The sequence below is a fragment of the Triturus cristatus genome, chromosome 5_2 (genome assembly GCF_964204655.1).
Source record: "Triturus cristatus chromosome 5_2, aTriCri1.1, whole genome shotgun sequence".
NCBI lineage: Eukaryota > Metazoa > Chordata > Amphibia > Caudata > Salamandridae > Triturus > Triturus cristatus.
In genome coordinates this window covers 419,523,340-419,543,762 of record NC_140588.1, presented here as the reverse complement: position 1 = coordinate 419,543,762, position 20,423 = coordinate 419,523,340, and the positions used below count along the sequence as shown (strand labels likewise).

The window sequence follows — 20,423 nt, the reverse complement described above, 5'->3', positions numbered from 1 at the left end:
TTCGAAAGGTGCAGTAAAAAAGGAACTGATGGAGCACAGGGGTGGCGCATATATGCGGCTCCACTTCATCACTTCTGGGGTAGTACAGAGCGAGCGCAGAGCTGCATAGCGCCACCTTGTGGCGAGAACGAGCATTGCTGAAGAAAAGTTTCTAGATCTAGAGAGCATTCTGGATGGAAGTATTCATGTGAAATGTTCACTCTTTTCCCATCCCAAGCCTTTGTGTCTCATCTTTTTCTGAGATGACTGGAACATAGACGGGGTCCCACTTTTCCCAGCACAGTCCAACTTATTCACAATAATCATTATTTTTGCCTTTCTCCAGATCCTCAGTTTGATCCTCTACGAACAAGCAATTTGATTCTGTTTATAGCTCAGTACTAAATAGCAGGCAAACTTTGGTGATTGGTACAACCAATCTTTAAATTATGAAGACAAATTTGACCCTCTCACTTTGTCATGTGAAGACAATTATCAAACATTAAGAAAATGTTCTGTTTACTTCCATTTGAATTTCTCAAATTTACTTTTTAAGTCCATGCTTTATCTAGATCTTCCAGCATGCAGTTTACAAAATTGCCAATCTATCTTTTCTGCACAGCTCAAATGTAATATGGTCTTTCATAATCATCTCACGTCACTTCCTATCTCGAGCAAATAAGATTCCAATTTCCTTTTCAATGATTTCAGCAATTTTCAAGGCTGTTAATCTTTTTTTTTTACCTTACTATCATGGCCAGCAACACAAACAAATCTCCACCCATCATTTGGTCTACACCCACTATGCCCATTCCCCTCTGCACTTCCTGAACATACTTCCTTCCCCTAGCTAGTCCCAAAACAACAGAATGCCATAGGTGCAGATAAGACTCTTGCAGTCTTGTCATTTTGAAATGCTCTGAGATGATATACTCTGTTGAGTAGCTGGAAGTTGAGGATTGGTCTCAGTTTGCCGTCTTTCTTGGAGATTAGAAGACAGGGATTTAATGCCTTGTCTACGCTGGAGTGGTGAAACTGGTTCTATCGTTCCCTTTTGTAGAAATGCCTGCCCTTCCTCTTGTCCAGGGTCCGTGGTCTTTGCTGATGGTATGTTGACATGGTGGAATATTGGATGATGTGGTATGAAATGTTAAGCAATAGCCCTGTGCGATGATGAAAATCATCCACCTGTCTGAGGTTATTTCTTACCACTGGAGAAGAAGTAACTTTATATACTCACTAATAGCAGTCAAGCCGTAGTAGGGCACACTCAAACTTTATAGTTACATCAAATCATTAAAAACAAAGAGTCCATTGGTTCTGCCAGCGGGTAGGTGTGGCTGCCAATCAGCTTCCCCAATAAATCAGCAACAGTCTTTCGAGCACTTTTCTCAGTCATCCAGGGAAACAAACTATAAGTTTCTGGAGATTCTTTTAAGGTCTTCCTTTTTTTTTTCTCATCCATTCGAGTAAACACGTGTTTAGTCATTACTGACTTCATCAGGGTTAGAAAACCATATGGTGCATGATTAGATTACAGTCATTAAAATTTCACTTCTATGTTCCCACGTTTCCAGTATTACATCCAAAATTAAGAATTCAAATCATCCAGTTAGAGGCTGAATCATTAGGACCCTAGTTTAATACAATGAGTGTTGGTACCTACTGTGTGTCGTCAAACTAGTGCATTGCCAGCCAGCTGAGAGATACCTGTCAATCATGAGGGCACATTATTACAAAACTTGCGGTTCAATAACCTCAATTCAAACTATAGGAATGTATCCGCGTATCAGGAATAAGTTTGTTTTTAAAGAGTAAACACCAAGTGTGACCAAATACATAATATCCTCACTAAAATACCACAACTTCCATTATAAGAAGTGATCAAAGCCGCACTCAGTGCACCCGCATAAGACAATGAGACTTGCTGGCATACAAGAAAAGCTCACCTTCTCTATAGAAACATCACCCAGATCAAAGTAAAATGCAGTATCAGCACTGACTCTATATACAGTCTCTATAAAGAAAAGTATAGCATACTAAAATCAAACACCAAAAGTGTGATGGTAGATTATCTCTATGTCAAACAAAACCTCAGTGAATCGTATCAACAGTAATTCACCATCCTAAAGAGACACTTGTTCTAAACAATATTACCAAGTTGGGGTGTACACGCGTCAAGCTACACTCGTATTTAAGCCTGGGCGAAGCACTACGCTACGCTCGCGTAGTTTGCGAAGTTCGCACTACGCGAACTGCACGTAGCACAGTGCGAACACGCGTAGCGTAGTGTTGCGTAGTGCTGCGGTCATTTTTTGCTTGCTCGCGGTCCTCAACGTCAAGTTGGCGACCGCGAGCAAGCAAAATGACATCCCGGCGAGACTTTTTCCTTGTTCGCGATCAGCAACATCAAGTTGGCGATCGCGAGCATGGAAAATAAACCTCCCGGCGAGATTCCCAACGCGAGGAGGTCAGGTTTCTCATTGCGAGGGGTCGCGTATGCTCGCGACCGCTCGCGATGAGAAACTACCAGTTCGCGTTGAGAAAGCTGCCGCTCGAGTAAAAATCTCCTCGAGCAGCAGAAAACTACAGCTCGCACTGTGCAAGATGCCATTTTCAATGATTGCACAGTGCCGGTTGCTTGTCCGCACTGTGCAATCATTGAAAACAACATCTTGCACAGTGCGAACATGTTACTACGCAGTTCGCGAAGTGCTACGCGTAGCTCGCGTAGTGCGAACTTCACTTTGCGTAGCTTCGCGAAGTGCTACTTCGCGAACTACGCCCACCCTTACTCGTATTACAAATCTGAAATACAAGGCCACAAAGTACATTCATCATTCCATGGTTCATATTATCATAACTATATGTGACAAATCTTGACTAACTGTCCGCACCCCAGTCAGAATTACCTCTAAGTATTTTAGTGTTTCAACACCTCCTAGGAGAAAGTGTGGTTGTGGCGTTCAAGCCGGCTCCTCGGAGAACGCGTGTATAAGGGGTTCATTATCTTTGGTCAATCTTGGGTTCACTATTAATTGCGGAAATAGAAGACAGACTAACCCAAAAATGTTCCTGCCTAATCACACTTCTAGGCGATGTGCCATGTGGGTGCCATCTTGGATTAGGGTATTTTTCCAAAATAAACTAGTAATTCCCGTACCCTTCCTGAATATACTACCTTTACCTAGCTAGTCTCAAAACAATAGAATGCCATAGATGCAGATGATACTCTTGCAGACCTGCCATTCTGTAGTGCTCTGAGATGATATACTCTGTTGAGGGGCTGGAGGTTGGGGATTGGTCTCAGTTTGCCATCTTTGTTGGAGATTAGAAAGGACAGGGATTAAATGCCTTGTCCCGCTGGAGTGGTGGAACTGGTTCCATTGCTCCATTTTCTATTAATTCCTGCCTTTTTTCTTGCACAGCCTTTGGTGGTCTTGGCTGATTCTGTCAGCATGGTAGAATATTAGATGATGTGGTATGAAACTTTAAGCAATAGCTGTGTGTGATGATGGAAGGCACCCACTCTTCTGATGTTATTTCTTACCACTGGGGAAGAAATAACCATACTAGTCTCCCAACAGATGTTGTGTGATTGGGGAAATGTTTGGCAGGTATCTGCTTTAAGGCAGATATGGCTTTGCTTTTGCTGCTCTGGCCTGGCCTTTGTTACTGCCTCAGAAGCTTCTGCCTAAGCAGGACTTGGGTCACTGACCGCTCCTCCTCCGAAAGGACTACTGAAGTTGGCACTGGGGGCGTAGTGAAGGGGCCACTTTCTTGAGTTCAGCTTGTGTCTGTTGAATTTGTGAGTTTCTGAGAAGGTGCATCAAAGGCACATCTGATGTTACTGTTAGCGATGATTTTGCACTGCTGAACAAGCTCTTTTCCATTCATCTCCTATGCAGTAGCAGCTGCTACCGGGAAGTAGTGGTGGGGCAGGGGTTGAGAAAATAAAAGGAAAACAATTTTTTTACTTACCTGCTGGTCGCCGCTTCTCCTGTCCTCTTCTTCGTTGATGCAGGAAGCAGACGCAGGAACAGGAATCACCCAGACTTCCAGACTCCCCTAGCCAATCACAACGCTGCTGATAGCAGCATAGTGATTGGACTGAGTGCTGTGGTTCAGCGCTCAGACAGGGACTGGGAGCCTGGGCATGTTCTCCACCCAGGCTGTGCAACAAAGCCCAGTGGAACTCATGCCAAGTACGCATGTCTGTTTGGCCAGCCCAAGACGGCCGGCCAAACCATCATGCGCACTTGGAGAGTTCCCACCACTCCTCCCCCCACTCTGTGGGCAGTCCAGCCCACTCCACCCCTACAGAGGAGTACTGAAAAATAAAAAGATAATAACATGTTATTATCATTTTATCATTCCTGTGGGGCGACGCTCCTCCGCCTTAATGGAGGAACCGCCCCTGCTCATATGCATACGGAAAGTGTTATCGGCTGGACTCTCTCCTCCCAGTGGTAGCTGCCATACTCAGACAGTAGCCTGACAAAGTATGTGCTATTGACTAGCAACTTTTGCTAGCAGCACTGATCTGCTAGCTCTCTCTGTAAAGAGTAGGAATGTCTTCTGGAGGGAAGCCTGGCCCAAATAATATGGACCATCAGTGAACTGGATGAAACATGACCTCTGATATAAATGGAGTCCCCTGGCACTTCCTTTTACTTTTTCTCGTCCCATGGTGTGACCATCCTGTTTTTCACTGGGTCTTTAAAGTTCTTGGATGAGTATTTCAACAAGCTTTTTAGAACAGGTATGTGCTGTACTGACCTCTGTTTTTCAGAGCGTCTCGATAAGAAAGTCTTCCTCAGCTACATGGAGTATGACCTTATTTATGCCTTCCACTAAATGCTGGATTACTACATGGTAGGAGGTGGTACAGTAATAAGGAATGGTCATCTTGGGAATCAACTTTGCTATCATGCAAACAAATCATCACATGGGTCTGAAAGATCTATTCCCGGATTTAAGGCTCAGAAACTGCTAGGATGGAGTGCAAAGGGGACTGGAATTACGAAGGTGACTATGCTGGTGGTGGCTTTGCTCCTAGGCTTTTTAGGGGTTAGAAAGTTTCCAAGCTTTTCAGAGATCGTAGCTTGAAATGTGAGTCGCCATTTCTTGGTGTTGCGTTGGCCCAGTGATGTGGGCTATGGTGGTCAAGCTAAAATGTGTCCTGTCACAGGGTCTACGTATACTCTCCTGTGCCCATATGAGGCTGCTCGCTATACTCTTCAGTTTGTGTGGGGTCACTCAGCAACGAGACTGGTGCAAAGTTGATTTTGGAGTCAACCTTGACTCAGGGCAAGCAGTTTAGATTCTGAGGGGTAAGATGGTGTATTTAGTAATCTAGGTTTGTCCCCCCCGTTAACAATACTTCTCCAGAGCCAAGACATGCAATAGCTCTGGATCAGTGTCTGTCACTTTTTGGAGGCGGTTTGGGGTTGTAACATGGCCCTCTCTAGGCAGTTTCATGCCCGAGAGCTGAGGCTCTGCTCGAGATCGAACTCAGTAGGGAGGATCCTCAAAAGTAAAAGAAGGGGAAATCCAAGGTGGAGTGTTTTTCCTAGGTGTGGGCGTCACTGGGAGCACTGGAGAAGTATTTTATCCAAAGGCAGAGTCATCGAAAGAAACATACAGAGGATTCCACTCAACCTGGGTCCCTGAGGCAGAGGAGAGCCCTTCCACTTCTCCATCTGAGTACGTTCCTTCGATGCCTGCCATTGCTGATGGCACAGGACAGCCTCTGTGCTGCATTCTACATTGCACCCACATTTTTGCTTTCATCACTGGTCGGCTTTTTTTGCACCTAAAGAGCTGACATGTTGAATAGGACGCTTCTTCTTGGTCACGCAATGGAAAGAGGGTGGCAGACCCTGTGTTGGTCTGCCCAAAGTAATTTGTAATTGCATTTAGAACAAAATTGGAAGTGTGTTTCACTATAAACTGACCTCCCATGAGTCATTCTCATACGAGCTGCGCTTAAAATTGACTGTACAATTTGGTTACGGCTTAACACAAAATGGCAGGAGTGCAAGCATGTGATTTATAGCAGCACATTCTACAAAGGCAATTGCTTACGTTTTCTAACCTCCTTTTATTTATAAAGGTAATGCAGAGAACTATTTTTAGGTTAAGGATGTGAGGGCACCTTTCAGTCACTGAGGGTGCATGGGGCAAAAGAAGAATAGAGGCACATAATCTTCTTTACTTTATAATGCAATAAGAATATTAAGCGTAATATTAAAACCACATTTTTTTTATGGATAACACTTTAGGTGCATTAGAGTACAGGACTAAATCTCTCCAACCGTGCGTGCTAGGAAAATACAACTATAAGACCCGATATTGAAGAAAAATGCTTACAAATTAAATCTGTAACATTTGACAAGACATTATTTAAGGGGGGAATGCTCTCTGCCCGAAGGAAAGATTTTACAGCCCTCCCACAGAATTTTAATACCTGGAATAGCGAAGGACGAAGCCAGGGTAGGGCTACGGCCATAGTTAGCCGATAAAGAAACTCTTTATCGGCAAACGACATTTTGACAAATTGTAGGATGCAGGTCAGTACCATTTCTACTCCTGATACCATAAGGTTACTGGACTGCTCCAAAAAACACATACAAAACCAATTCAACTTAGTTCTGGTGGAAGTTTCTATTTTTATTTTTGCTACAAAAGTCATGCAGTCTGAGGCTCAGTAATGAATGCCCTTATTGAAGAAATTCAGGAGCCAGGATATCAAGCTCAGGAGCTGTAGACCAAGGTACGGGATTTTTTGTCTTGCACTTTGGAAATAAAGGTGCACATCAATCTCCTGCTCCTGCTCAGATAGGTTAAGTCTACAATCCACCACTGGGTACACCATCCTGATGTGTCCCAGGACCAATTTTCTTCTCACCAGGGTTCAAGGAGTTTATGCAGTGCCACACCCAACAATCTGGTCTGAGTGCATGTATGGCAGGCTGCAGGAGAAATCTCAGGACAACCTAGAGCCATGAAGAGGGGCAAATGTAGGGGCTCCCACAAACCCTGAAATTGGTGGACATGGAGAACAAGTTACCTTCAGTAAAGCCTTATCTGGAGAAGACTCTAACTGCAGATTCCTTACCTTAGAATATTCCCACAGATGCATTGCCTATATAGGTGACACCCTAGCATGCTGATCGCAGTTTTGTGACTATTTTCTGTATCAGAAGCACAGAGTCATACTGAGGTAATGTTACCAGTGTGGCATAGTCAGGTCCAGAAGGATCTCTTTGAGATAAGATGTACAGTTCACAGAACGGGGCGGATGGGAGGGTCAGTAAGGTATCTGCAGCTAGACAGAGTCTCCATCAAATAAGGCGTTACCGAAGGTAAGTAACTTGTTCATGTGCTAGAGACTTCTAGCCTGTAGAGTCCATACCTTAGAATAGATACCCGGAGGAGGGTCAGTGGACTGTGCTACACTAAGAAGTGCGGTAGGACTGAACAGGCGAAATGCCCATCACGTCGAACCTGACTGTCCAGGCAGTAATGCTTGGCAAATGTGTGCAGCGATGCCCATGTAGCTGCCTGACAGATGTCCAGGACTGGGACTCAGTGAGCTACTGCAGTGGTCGGAGCTTTAGAGCTGGTGGAGTGAGCTTTCAAGCTCTCAGGGGTTGCTTTTTGGCCATTGTATATCAGATTTTTTAACAGAGGCCGATCTAGCTGGAGATGGTTCTCTTGTATTCTGCTTTTCCTTTCTTCACACCCACAAACCCAATAAACAGTTGACCATCCACCCAAAAGTCTCTAGTATGATCAATGTAGAACTAAAACATTATTGTTTGATCCAGGTGGTGGAGTTTCTCCTCCTCTTTGGTAGGATGGAGGGGATGCTATGGGGGGGGGGGGGGGGAGAAGAAGTAGGCAGTGTGATGATTTGCCGGACGTTAAAGGTGTGGGGTAAAAAGGAAGCATGGGTCCAAAGGACCAGCTTGTCTAGATAAAAGTTAGTATACGAAGGGGTTGACAGAAAGGACCTGCAATTCACTAACCCTCCTGGCAGATGTTTTGGCTACAAGAAAGTCTGTTTTGATGTAAGCAGTCTCAGAGGACAGCTGTGCATGGGCTCAATTGGTGAGCACATTAAAAAGGTGCGATCTGAATTAAGATTGCATTGGGGCAAAATGAAAGATGTAGGGGGGGGGACATGTGTTGCAAACCTTTCAAGGAATGAGTCACAGAGGGGTGAATTTAACAGGGAGGGCTGATCTGGCAGCCGCAAGAAAGCGAAGATGGCTGAAAAGTACCCTGTAACTCTACCATTCAATTTCAAGGTTTGAGAGCAGATAGAGCAAACACAAGGAGATGATGGACGGAGCGTTAAAACTTTTCAGATACTCACCCCCAGTCACAGAGCTGGGTTGAATCCATTACCGTTCTTTAGCTCACTTCGCCACCCCAGTTCAGACCCAGCCATATGCAAATCAATCTTGACCCTATTCCTCATGGGAACAGTCCAGCCAGAACTGCTGGAAACAAGCATCCTGGGCCCAGTTTCGGGCTAACACTCCTCCTCCGCCAGGCTAGCTTGAACCCAGTGGCAAAGTGAGCAAGGGAGTCACGTCTGGGCATACCCTGCCAACTTAGGGTGAACAAAGCAAACACAAGGAGATGATGGACAGAGTGCTGAAACTTTTCAGACGCTCACCCCCCCCCCCAGTCACAGATCTGGATAGAATACATCATCGTTCTTTAGCTCACTTCGCCACCCCAGTTCAGACCCAGCCATATGCAAATCAGTCTTGACCCTATTCCTCATGGGAACAGTCCAGCCCGAACTGCCAAGCCTTGTCTTCCCTGGACCAGAAACAATGGGAAAAATCAGATTAGTCCCACAGATAGGTAGCGACACCATAAGGGTCCTGGGAGATTGGCCCCAATAAAAAGCACATGGCGGAGGGGCATGTGTTCCCCAAACACCATAAAGTTAGATGCCAACACTCAGCAGTCAGGACACAGCACACACAACAAATACAGTGATCACACACTCCCCTTGCCGGAAATCTGGACATGTTACCCACTGGCCCTCCTTGTGTCAACGCATGGTCAAGACCCACCTGCATTTGTAATCAGGTGGGAGAAATGTATGACTTCATGACTAGGCCCACATTCCACTCCCAAAGAGGATCCATAATTTGTTTTATGAGGCTTTGAGAAACGTATAAAAAGACATTCAAAATATTGTATTTTGAGACGGTCCTCAGACCCTGACTCTAACTTTGCTCCCGGCTATAGTGTTTGACTAAACCAACTGTTCCTGTTTTGCCAAAAGCCTCTTGTCTTTGTTTTTTCAAGGTAAATTCATATTCAAGTAACATACACAACCTGAAAACATTAACTTACATCATTGTCCATGTATTTGAAAAGTGCAGAATTGCAGACATTAGACACCTGATCCTGGTCTTGCTGGTCATACCCTTCCAGAAGACTCTCCAGGGCTGCACAGTCCTCCGTTCCATTAAATCCTGGTAGGCTAAAAAGATTCACATTGTATAAAAATTGCTGTGTTTAGATTACTTTATCTCAAAAAGGTCAATATGCAACACTTTTACACTGCAGTACAAAATAAATATTAACATGCATCTACAATCTTACATGCACTCCTGTCCACGACAACCTACATGGATACAGGACTGAACATTAGAATACTAAATGCAAAAATAACAAAATCAAACTCACATTTGCACACATCAAATCTGAAGAGAGAAGCTGAACATTCTTACATTTGTATGAGGAAGCCAACAAATACAAACACTAAGTCTGTGGTATGAAACAGGATCAGAAGTGACTGGAATATCAAGATAGCCACCTTAGGGACACAGTCAACGCTAGTTCTCTTACTGCTCCACCTCCTCCCTATTTAGTTGCTCGGATCACTGAACCACACTGTAAATAGAAGGAGAGTGAGGACTCGATGTTTTCCCCACGGGGCTGGAGAGTGCAGCTCCACATGCACCAGGAAAGAGAGCACCACCAGCGGTCTCAGCTGCAGATGGAGCACAAGGAAGTAACACACAAGCGAGCAATGTGAGCAACTAACAGCAGAGTGATAGGCAGAAGAGTGCGAATTACCTATGGAGCAGCCTAGACTGAGAGTGCATTCTGCCCCAGCCCCACCATTATCTGAGGCGGTTAAAGGAGGATTGCAGACTGACTTTCTAGATAAAGGATTCAAAAGGAGAGAGCATATAAGTCCCCTCATTTTAGTCATGCCAACAATGGAGGCCTCACACTCCACCAGTTCCTGATATACGACTTTCACCTCTCTGCTCACTCAAAGCTTTACGGAGTCTGTTGATCTTTTCGCAAGCTTTAAAGACGGATTTGGACACTTTGGTCTTTGAGGGCTCTACTTTGGTCCAGTACAATGAAGATGTTTTTGTTGGCTTCTGTTAATATAAATGACTGCAAAGCTGACTCATTCTGCCTTCTCCCCAAATTAGCTAAGGAGGGGCATAATGCTTCAAATGAGAAACTGCAATTTTGCCTTTATCCGGTGATATATCTAAACCATGAGATCTCCACTGGAAAGCACCACGTACCGTGATGCCATCCCTAAACTGTAGACAGTCGCCACTTTCCGAATGTAACATCTGCTCAGTTAGCGGAGCTTGGAGCTCCTTACCCAAGCCCGCATCGTGGCAGAAAAAAAGATTGTAAATGTGTTCACAGATTCAAAGTATGTGTGTGGAGTCAGGCATAGCTCTGCGTTTCTCTTGATGTAGAGGGGTATCTTGACTTCAAAAGGTAAACCCCATAAACAATGGCTTGCATGTATAGTATCTAATAAAAGCTTTACTATTGCCCCATAAAATATCCGTTGGGAAAAGTGCTGCACAGCAGCACCCTCATGATGAAGTGTCTTGAAGAAATGTTGTTACTAACTGCGTCCAGAGAACCGGATTTGTCTCAAACCATTGATGCTATGTATTAAGTACAAACCGATTTGTTTCCAGTGCCCTCTCTAAGGGATCTGTCTCTGTTGCAGGAGTAAGGCTCCTAATGTGAGAAACATTACTGGACCAAATAGAATTTGGGTCCCTGAAGCAGTGAGCTCAAGGCAGGTGGTTCATCGAAATTTCTACTCTCCAACCTTGCACAGTTCTATCATGGAGCTGTCCATGTTGGTAGGGACATCATGTCAGCTGGAACCTACTGCCATGCACCCTTCCTTCCTCTTACTGCCCAGAACTATTGCCATTCCTGTGCAATTTGCAAATTCCATGATGTCGGGAAGGGGATCAAGACCAACCCCCACCTGCTCACCCGTCTCATTGGGCCATTTTGCTCATCTTACGATGGACTTCATTCAGATGCCTAAATGTGCCTCCTACTACTATATGCTCATAATTATCTGCATGTTTTTGGGGTGAGTGGACGCCTATTCCGGTGCAAGAGCAGATGCCATTACTGTAGCCAAACTCTTACTTGGGGACTTAATCCACCATTTTGAAATACCAAGTTGCTTTCCAAGTGACTGAGGAGTCATTACTACTTAACAGTAGGGCAGGAGATTTACAAAGCGTTCGGGATCAATCAACACATTGTGCTATCACAGTCAGCAGGAAAGGCAGAGAGGAATAATGTAACACTTCAATATAAGACAGCAAAGATCTGCTCCGAAACACAAACGAAGTTCAAGATGTTTTACCTCTAGCTCTGTGGTCTATTAGGGCCACACCTACCCAAAGAACCAGAGTGATCTCTTATAAGATAGTTATGGTTGTCTTATAATGTTACCTTTAAACCCACCCATCTAAGCTTTGTTGTTAGACTGGCAATTAAATGATGCTGCCTTCCAATACTACATAAAACGGATTTGCGGTCTGTACAGTTTCAGTTCTCCGGTTCTAGCTGCCTTACCAAACTGTCCATCTGAAGCCTGCTACATCCTCCAAGCCGGTGACTGGGTGTTTAACCGGGTCCATCAGAGGAAGTCCACCATGCGGCCTTGCTGGCAGGCCAGTATCTCGTTCTGCTCATCATCATAACATCTGTGACATGTTGAGGACTTCCAACGTGAATTCATTTCTCCCAGTGCAAGCACTCTACACCCCCTCAAGACGTACGCCCACCAGTGCCCAACTCTATGCCTGAACTGAGTCCTAGGCTAGGGCCACCTACCAGATGTACTCTTGGTAGTGCCTCACCTCCTGGAAGCAAGGCGGACCTCCAAGGACCACTGGCTCGATCTGCTTCTTTGCAGCCGTGCAATGATGCACCTATCACCACTCACTGCTACCACCTCTGTTCGAGGTGAGTGCAGTCTCCAGGATACAGGATACCTCTGGGGCTCTTACCTACTCTCCTCACTGCCTCCCTCGCTTCTGGCTGCTGGTGCGGTATCTCATATCTGTGGAATGGAGAGTTGTTGGAAAGCTGAACTGTACTAGTTGCTGAACGGAGAGACTTGTTGTTTAATAGCGCGATTACTCTGAATAGAGAACAACTCGTACTTGCTGTTGTTTGAGAAATAATCGCCAAACGATAATCTTTCTTCATGCTGGATCTGAACTCATTTGCCCACTGATGTTTTTTTTGGGGGTGGAGGCACGGTTTGACCGAAGTGCCTCTCAGCAAAAATGAACCTTACCGTGATCTGTTTTAACATAGGAACTGACTGCCGGAATGAGCCAGCACCTTCACGGAGTCTTGGTAAGGTGTTGAAAAATATAACAATCCTACCAGTTACTATTTCTTTGAAGTTACTCATCTTACTTACTCTGAACTGGGGCAGTTCGGCAAATTCCGACAAACAGCTGGAGAATTTTTTTGTGGGCCAAAGTGAATGTGACACTGTTTTAGAGACCATGTATCACAAAGCAACCTGCTAAAAATACCATTTTCCCACTGGTGTGTCGTGTCACAAACACAGATATCAAAAAGAGTATGCGCTTTTCATCAGTGCAAGAAAGCCTAACACAGGTTGCCCCGAGAGCGGGCTAGGGGTGTTATGCCGACTATCTGGTTCCTCCCATCCAACACTAACACTCATCCCCTTCAACAGTGGAAGGTGTTCTGTGAGGTCTCAGAAAAAAACTAATTTGTCTCCATTTTGTTTCCCAACTATGGTGTACGGCTGGCCAGCAGAGAGTCAAGATGGAATGCTTAAAAATTGGAAGTAGCAGCTAATGTGGTCAAAGTGAGGTTGGGTGCGTTGTAATTTATTAAGATCTGAATATTGCACTCCTCTCCCCAACACCTACAGTTCGACGCAGAAATAGTAGAGCAGGGTAAGAGAATGACATGAAATTCATTGTAGCTTAGACTTAAGACGAAATTAGATATTTTGACAATGAGGAATGGAGTTTCTTTAGTTATATAAAGTGATTCTTCATGTATTACCCCCTTACATATTGATTTACCTCAGTTTGTGCATCTTCCAACATGCTGATATTAAAAAAGGTGTTGTCTATGCTTATCCGTCTTATATTGTCAAAAATAACGATGAATGTAACAGTGAAGAATTTAAAATTTACGCAATCACGCTCTTTGCTACTGAGTTGTTATACGTTTTCACCTCATGATGAAAAAAGAGCCTTAGGACGTAAATTTCATTTACCTTTCTGTTGTATTAACAAACCCCAAATTCCTTTTTATACCTGCTTAAGGCGCACTAACCCTTTACCATTATTGCACATTTACACTATTTAAATGCACCTTTCCCGTTTTGGACAATGAACAATTAGCTCAACTGCTCTAGTAAGCGTTGCCTCATTCTGAACTTGGCACACAATGCGAGAACTGCAAATATATTGAAGCCAGCTTTTTTAAAATTTTATTTTTTATTGCTCTCACTTACTTTATCTCCCTCAGTGTCATTTGCATTGCTCCCATGAGAAGAGCCCGGTGCCTGTTTGTTAGTGTCAAGGTGTAGTTTCATTTGTACCATGTATTTTTCCCTCCATTCCATTGCATTGAGAAAAAGTGTATAAATGTGCAGCCGAAACGGTTGGACATTAGAATTACATCCTCCAAATGACCACGTGGCAAAGGGTTGGTGTGTTGATTTGTAATCTGCACTTGAAATATTTGCTGCTTTGCTGGTTGCTTTTACATTAACCACGTGTTAGACTTCTATAAGCTTTTCTGAATGTCTTTTCTTTTACATCAGTAAAGCGAGAAAAGGAAATGTTGTTGCTTTGTACTTTCTTTTCAGTAAAGTAAAGCTTTTACATACCTGTAGGATTCTCTAACGCATTTCTCTGCAGCTACATAGTCATTCCTGTGAAGGTGAACTAAGACTTGAGCTATTGTTTTCTGAAACACAAAAGAAAACGAAAAAAAAAAAAAAAAGAAAAGTCAAGAAATATACGTTAATAATCTAAAATAGTTGTCTTTGGAGTAAGTAAACTTTTTACTTTCTCAATCTCATATGTGGATCACTTACTTAAGAGAACACAGTTGTTATAGAAAGATTACGTTCATTTGTTTTAGGAAATGTAATCAATCCAAATTAAAATAACTGGATCAAATAGGTGTGAACGTAGAGAAACAACAGATTTTGAAAACATTAGCTTTGGTTATCATTTGGCTTGCCCTAGCAGGGTCAAAAGGGAATGTTTGCCTTTTTAACACGGGGATGTTTAGCATAGGTCCAGGCCACCTATATCCATCGTAGATGCACAGGACACCCACTGGCGAAAAAGAAGTTCTATAGACTTTTTGTAGAAACCCACTATCATGGCATCAATACAGCCCTGCTACATACACTTTAGACAGCTCTGTTTTGAAAAACCAAGGTACACAACTAAAATATCGGATAAGCACCTTGATATCTGTAATCGATTGACATGGATATACCTCTTTGCAAACACTTTTCAGGCAAACACACCACCAACACTGCTGAGCCTGGTAGGAGCCTTTGCGAACTTAGTGATTCTACACCAGAAAGAAAATGAGAGTAAATGTGGTGGCCAAATTCTGACAATTGCAAACTCCGACACCTAGGTTTTACCGACCGGGAAAATACATTGCCACAGGGCTTTGCCAGAGGCGTCAAAAGGAAATATTCGATGCTGGATCCATACCAGATTTTAAGGAAAACCTCTGTCTATGTAGATTATTTTCTAAGTAAATGCATCTTTTGTGGATAGGCTGAAAATATGGGAAGAGTTAGTTCTTCCTGAATTATGCTCGACACCCTCTAATAAGCCCTGTGCCTAGGCTTGGAAAATTACATATGCAGGTCTTACAGAAATCTTAGTAAGCAAACTTCATGTGATCCAGACCCTAGCAGCAAGTCTGGCAGTGTGCATCAAGATATGTGTTTCAGCAGCCAGACACGCTTGGCATTGGGTAGAACTAAAAAAAAATGTCAAGTTGTATATTATTGTCAAATGTCTCAGGAGAGAGGGACTCAGTTTTTGGAAAGGATTAAGGCCCAATATAGAGAACTTACAGGCTGATTGACCGAAGCCTGGGGCAGAGGCGACTCAGTCTACGGACATAGGCCCTACAACTCACTGCCTCTTCATCTCAAGATTGAGTTGGACCACTGGAACAGTAAAGACAACTTTACTGTACCATTCACACATACATTGCGGCCACTTTAAAGCAGGATCTGGACTAAAAAGTGTGTCAGATGAATAATCATATCACCATAGTAACAAACAAGGAGGAGCTAGTAATCTCATTCAAGACGCAATGTGCTAGAAACCCTTACAAAAGATGTCCCACGTATAGCCTGTATTCAGAACACCAGCCTTTCTTTCTAGAGCGGTAAAAACACCACACTGTACCCTAAACGAATGGCAGGGCACACCAAAACATACTAAAAGAAGTAGATAAACTATAATTGGCAGAATTTGCATATTATAAGTGGAGTACCCATAGCTGCACGACACGCACAAAGATGTTTTCAGTTACACGTGTAACATTTGCGAGTGGAGGACTCTAGCTCCATTTAGGATACAGAAACCATAATGACTTAATTGTATTTAAACAATATGGGGGTTTCCTAGAACTTGGCGGATCTCATCGGCCCATTTAGAACGTATAGCTATGTATGCATTCTAGAACAGAGTGGACAGGATGTGGGCCAGTGTTTGACAGATTTCTCACATCTGCCAAACTCTAAATAACTCCTTAAGACCAGGACTGCAACACAACTGCACTGAGTGAGTTCTTGCTTGGTCTTAATTTTTAATTTCCTTAATAAAATTACAGATGTGAGTAGGCTGCCGAAGAATAACTGAAGAGCCTGTTTTAGACCAATAAGCCCTGCCTTTATTGCCTTTCTTGGGGCAGACAGGCACAAGCAGTAAGGATGTGCATAGGAAAGTATATGTCTTTCAAGCAAAATCTTTCAGAACGCAGTATTTCTTTTCTGTTATTAAAAGAAAGGGCACGTTCTGCAATCCTCAAAATGTTATGTACCTCGTTTTTATGCAACAGGAAATTGATTAAAAAAAAAAAAAAGGTGTCATATCAAATTTGGGGAGGGAACGGTAGAGGGCAACAGATCTTAAAATAAATTTGTATTTAGTGGAAGCTGCCTAAGAAAAGATTTCAGCGAAAAGTAGCATTTAAAGTGCTAGATTTCACTCCCTTTCAACTGGGCTATAATTCAGCGGCTCCTCTATTATGCACTCAATCTATAACATTTCATCAGTGGAAAGGTAAGTCAAACAGTCTTCCCAAATCTGACTCACTCCGCATGTCTTCCACCAAGACAGAAAGACAGACTTCTTCCTTCACTAAGATAAGGAAAGTTAGACATTGTTGGGCCCCATTTGGCCACAACTGGAGCAAAAGAAGCCACTGCATCACAATCAAAACTAGAATTGTTGTTACTAACTATAAGCTGGAAATATTTTACATCTCATACACATATCAGTCATGTCCAGACAAAGAGATCAACAAAAAGAACACTAACCAGGGGGTTGTGACAAAATATGTGCTGGTTTACCCCTGTGTGTGCAGTGAGATCATATACATTAAGCTAGTTTCTTGCATGTCACAACCTGAAGCAGAGACTCAGAGGTGTCAGGTAAGAAAATAATTTCTTCAGATTTCAGAAAATGTGAATGTGCTTCATTTGGACCCACTAGGCCACTACATTACTTGGGATGAATCTTCATGGACACCCAACTGACATACAAAAGGACCACGAGGACTTAGAGATTACTCTTGATAGAACATTTTTCTGGGTTTAGTCCGGGGCATGAGGAAAGGTTTCCTATAACAACTCTGTGGGAGCAAATATGCATTACAACCAATCTTTCTAAGCCTAATTTGCCATTGCGAGTTTCCTCCGCTGTTATAAATGCAGTCCATGAACTAGGATTTTAGCTCACATAAAAAATAAAAAAATGGAATATAGGGCCTGATTTAAATCTTGGCGGACGAGTTACTCCGTCAAATCGGTGATGGATATCGGATATCCCGTCTGCCGAAATAAATTCCATAGGATATAATGGGATTTATATTTCTGCAGACGGAATATCCTTCACCGCTGTTCAGGATGACTGCACCCCTATATGGGGATATAGGATTTTTTTAAATAGGCAAACGATTAGCTGCTCTGTACAGTAGGCTCATTACGTCTGTAACAGACCTAACAATCTCTCTCAAGACTGACCTAAGAAATGTGTAACAGGCCATTTAATGTGATTGTCGGATAGACACACATTGCATTACTCCATAGCAAGATATATTTCAACCACAAACACAATGTATTAACGCAAAAACACAAGATAATTTAAACCATGCAAAGCCAAATGGTCTACCATATATACAAATTCCTTCTGTTACCTTAAAGCATGTTGGGTAATTTTCTATTTCTTTATACATGCTTTTTTCCTTATGGAGGGAAACCGCAGCGTCATCTAACCTTTTTGGAAAAATAAGGAAATCACAATTACTCAAGGTGCAACAAAAAGTTGATATAAGTTGGCCACAGATCAGAATAATATCACATAAAGGGGAAACATTTGGAACAACGAGGCAAGAGCCACAAGGTATGGAAGCCCGCATGCCGAACAACAACTTGCCCTAACAACGACTTTGCCTCAACTGCGCATGTGCGTGGGTAAGGCAATGTCGGTCTAGATGGGCGGGGGGAGAGGAGCGTCTGAAAAAGAACAGGCCAGGTAAGAGGGAATCGGAGTCGTTTTTAAGGGGGGGGGCATTTGGGGTTGTTTTTAGGGTGTGGGGGAGTTCGGAGTAGATTTTAGGGGGTGCGGGGGTTGGGGTTAGATTTTAGGGGGTGGGGTTCAGGGTAGTTATTAGGGGTGGGGGGGCTCAGGGTAGTTTTTTGGGGGTGGGGGACCGGGTCGTTTTTAAGGGGGTGGGAGGGGATCAGGGTCGTTTTTAGGACTTGCCTACGCAGCGCGCTTGCGCTGCGTAGGAGGGCCTTTAGCCGTCGCTCTGCTTATTTTCAAGCACACACTTGTGCTTGTGGCGCGGCATCCACCTTGCGGGAGCGAGCAGGGGTGCGCCACAAACACGAGTGCAATGCTTGAAAATGAGCAGACTGCGCGCACGCACGCACCACTCCAGGGCTCATCTTCTGCTCCCCCCTCTCTCACACGCAGATAAGCAGAACAAAAGCAATTCTAAAACAGAGCTGTTTTTTCAATGCTCATGTCTGCCTCTGAAACCGACCTTGGTTTGCATTGTAGAGTTTAATAATGTTTCCACATCAGAAACATGCCAGAAAGGTTTCACCAAATCTTTTATTTCATTACTGACAGAAGGTTCAGAACTTGAACACACTTCAGTTTAATCCTGTTGGGACTCTGCTGTTTCATGAAATCTCCTAGATTCCGACTTTTGTGACTGCAAGCATTTAACGTCTTGTCTAGTGACAGATGACATTGACATAGTCCCATGTGGTGTAAATTAAGTTAATTCAGGCTGCTGCCTGGCACAAGCGGGGAGCTGAGAAATACAGCCAGGTTTCACAAGACAAGTCGGTACACAAGATTACACAGAGCGCGCATGCACCTGAACAAACTGGGCGTCGATAAAAGGAGCTTAAACGGACTGAACACCGGAGGCAAACTTTTTTTCTTTGTGAGCCACTCTCACTGCTGGCACAACGTGTTTTTTTTTATTAAAAGAGCATTGCGCTTTAATGTGCTTTAAATTTTATTGTATCTAATATTCGGCATCTTTCTGCTCTCACATGTGCCCCCTTCGAGATACTCTTCTCCATCCACATTCTACCAGCACCCTCCTACCCAATAGTCATCCACCACCACCACCACGTCCACCATCACCACGTCCATCACCACCACCAACACGCCCACCACCACCACCATGTTCACCACCACCACCACCATGTCCACCACCACGTCCACCACCACCACTATGTTCACCACATGCACCACCATGTTCACCACATCCACCACCACGTCCACCACCAACACGTCCACCACATCCACCATCACCACTTCCACCACCAAAACGCCCACAACCACGTCCCCAAACACATCCACCACCACGTCCATGTACACCACCACGTCCATGTACACCACCACCACGTCCACCAACACCACGTCCACCACGTCCACATCCACCACCACCACGTCCACATCCACCACCACCACGTCCACGACCACCACCACCATGTCCACCACCACTACATCCTCCACCACCACCACGTCCACCACCACGTCCACCACCAATTCAACCACCAATTCAACCACCACCACTATGTCCACCACCACCACCACCACGTCCACCACCACCACGTCCACCACCATGTCCACCACCACCACGTCCACCACCACCGCATCCATGACCACCACCACCATGTCCACCACCACTACATCCTCCACCACCAATTCAACCACCACATACACCACCACTACGTCCACCACCACCACCACTACGTCCACCACCACTACGTCCAACACCACCATGTCCACCACCACCATGTCCACCACCACCATGTCCACCACCACCATGTCCACCACCACCACGTCCACCACCACCACCACGTCCACCACCACAATTTCCACCAACACGTCCACCACATCCTCCACCACCACATCCACCCCCACGTCCACCACCACCACCACATCCACCACGTCCACCAACACGTCCACATCCACCACGTCCCCATCCACCACGTCCACCACCACCACGTCCACCACCACCACGTCCACCACCACCACGTCCACCACCACGTCCACCACCACATCCACCACCACATCCACCACCACCACATCCACCACCACCACCACATCCACCACCACCACCACCACATCCACGTCGACCACCACCACGTCAACCACCACCAACACGTCCACCACCACCACATCCACCACCACCACCATGTCCACGACCACCACCATGTCCACGACCACCACCATGTCCTCCACCACCACCATGTCCACCACCACGTCCACCACCACCACGTCCACCAACAAGTCCACCACGTCCACAACCACGTC

General features: G+C 44.5%; 1 protein-coding gene across 1 annotated transcript in view; it reads right to left on the bottom strand.

The window, feature by feature from the left end:
- NAPG (NSF attachment protein gamma) overlaps positions 1 to 20,423 on the bottom strand; it is a 129,163-nt gene that overhangs the window by 10,251 nt on the left and 98,489 nt on the right. Inside the window, exons 9-11 of the mRNA XM_085607339.1 lie at positions 17,776 to 17,854; positions 14,201 to 14,280; positions 9,364 to 9,493 (exon numbers count right to left, since the gene is read on the bottom strand). Coding sequence (XP_085463465.1) covers positions 9,364 to 9,493; positions 14,201 to 14,280; positions 17,776 to 17,854 — 289 coding nt within the window. The remainder of the gene's footprint in view (positions 1 to 9,363; positions 9,494 to 14,200; positions 14,281 to 17,775; positions 17,855 to 20,423) is intronic.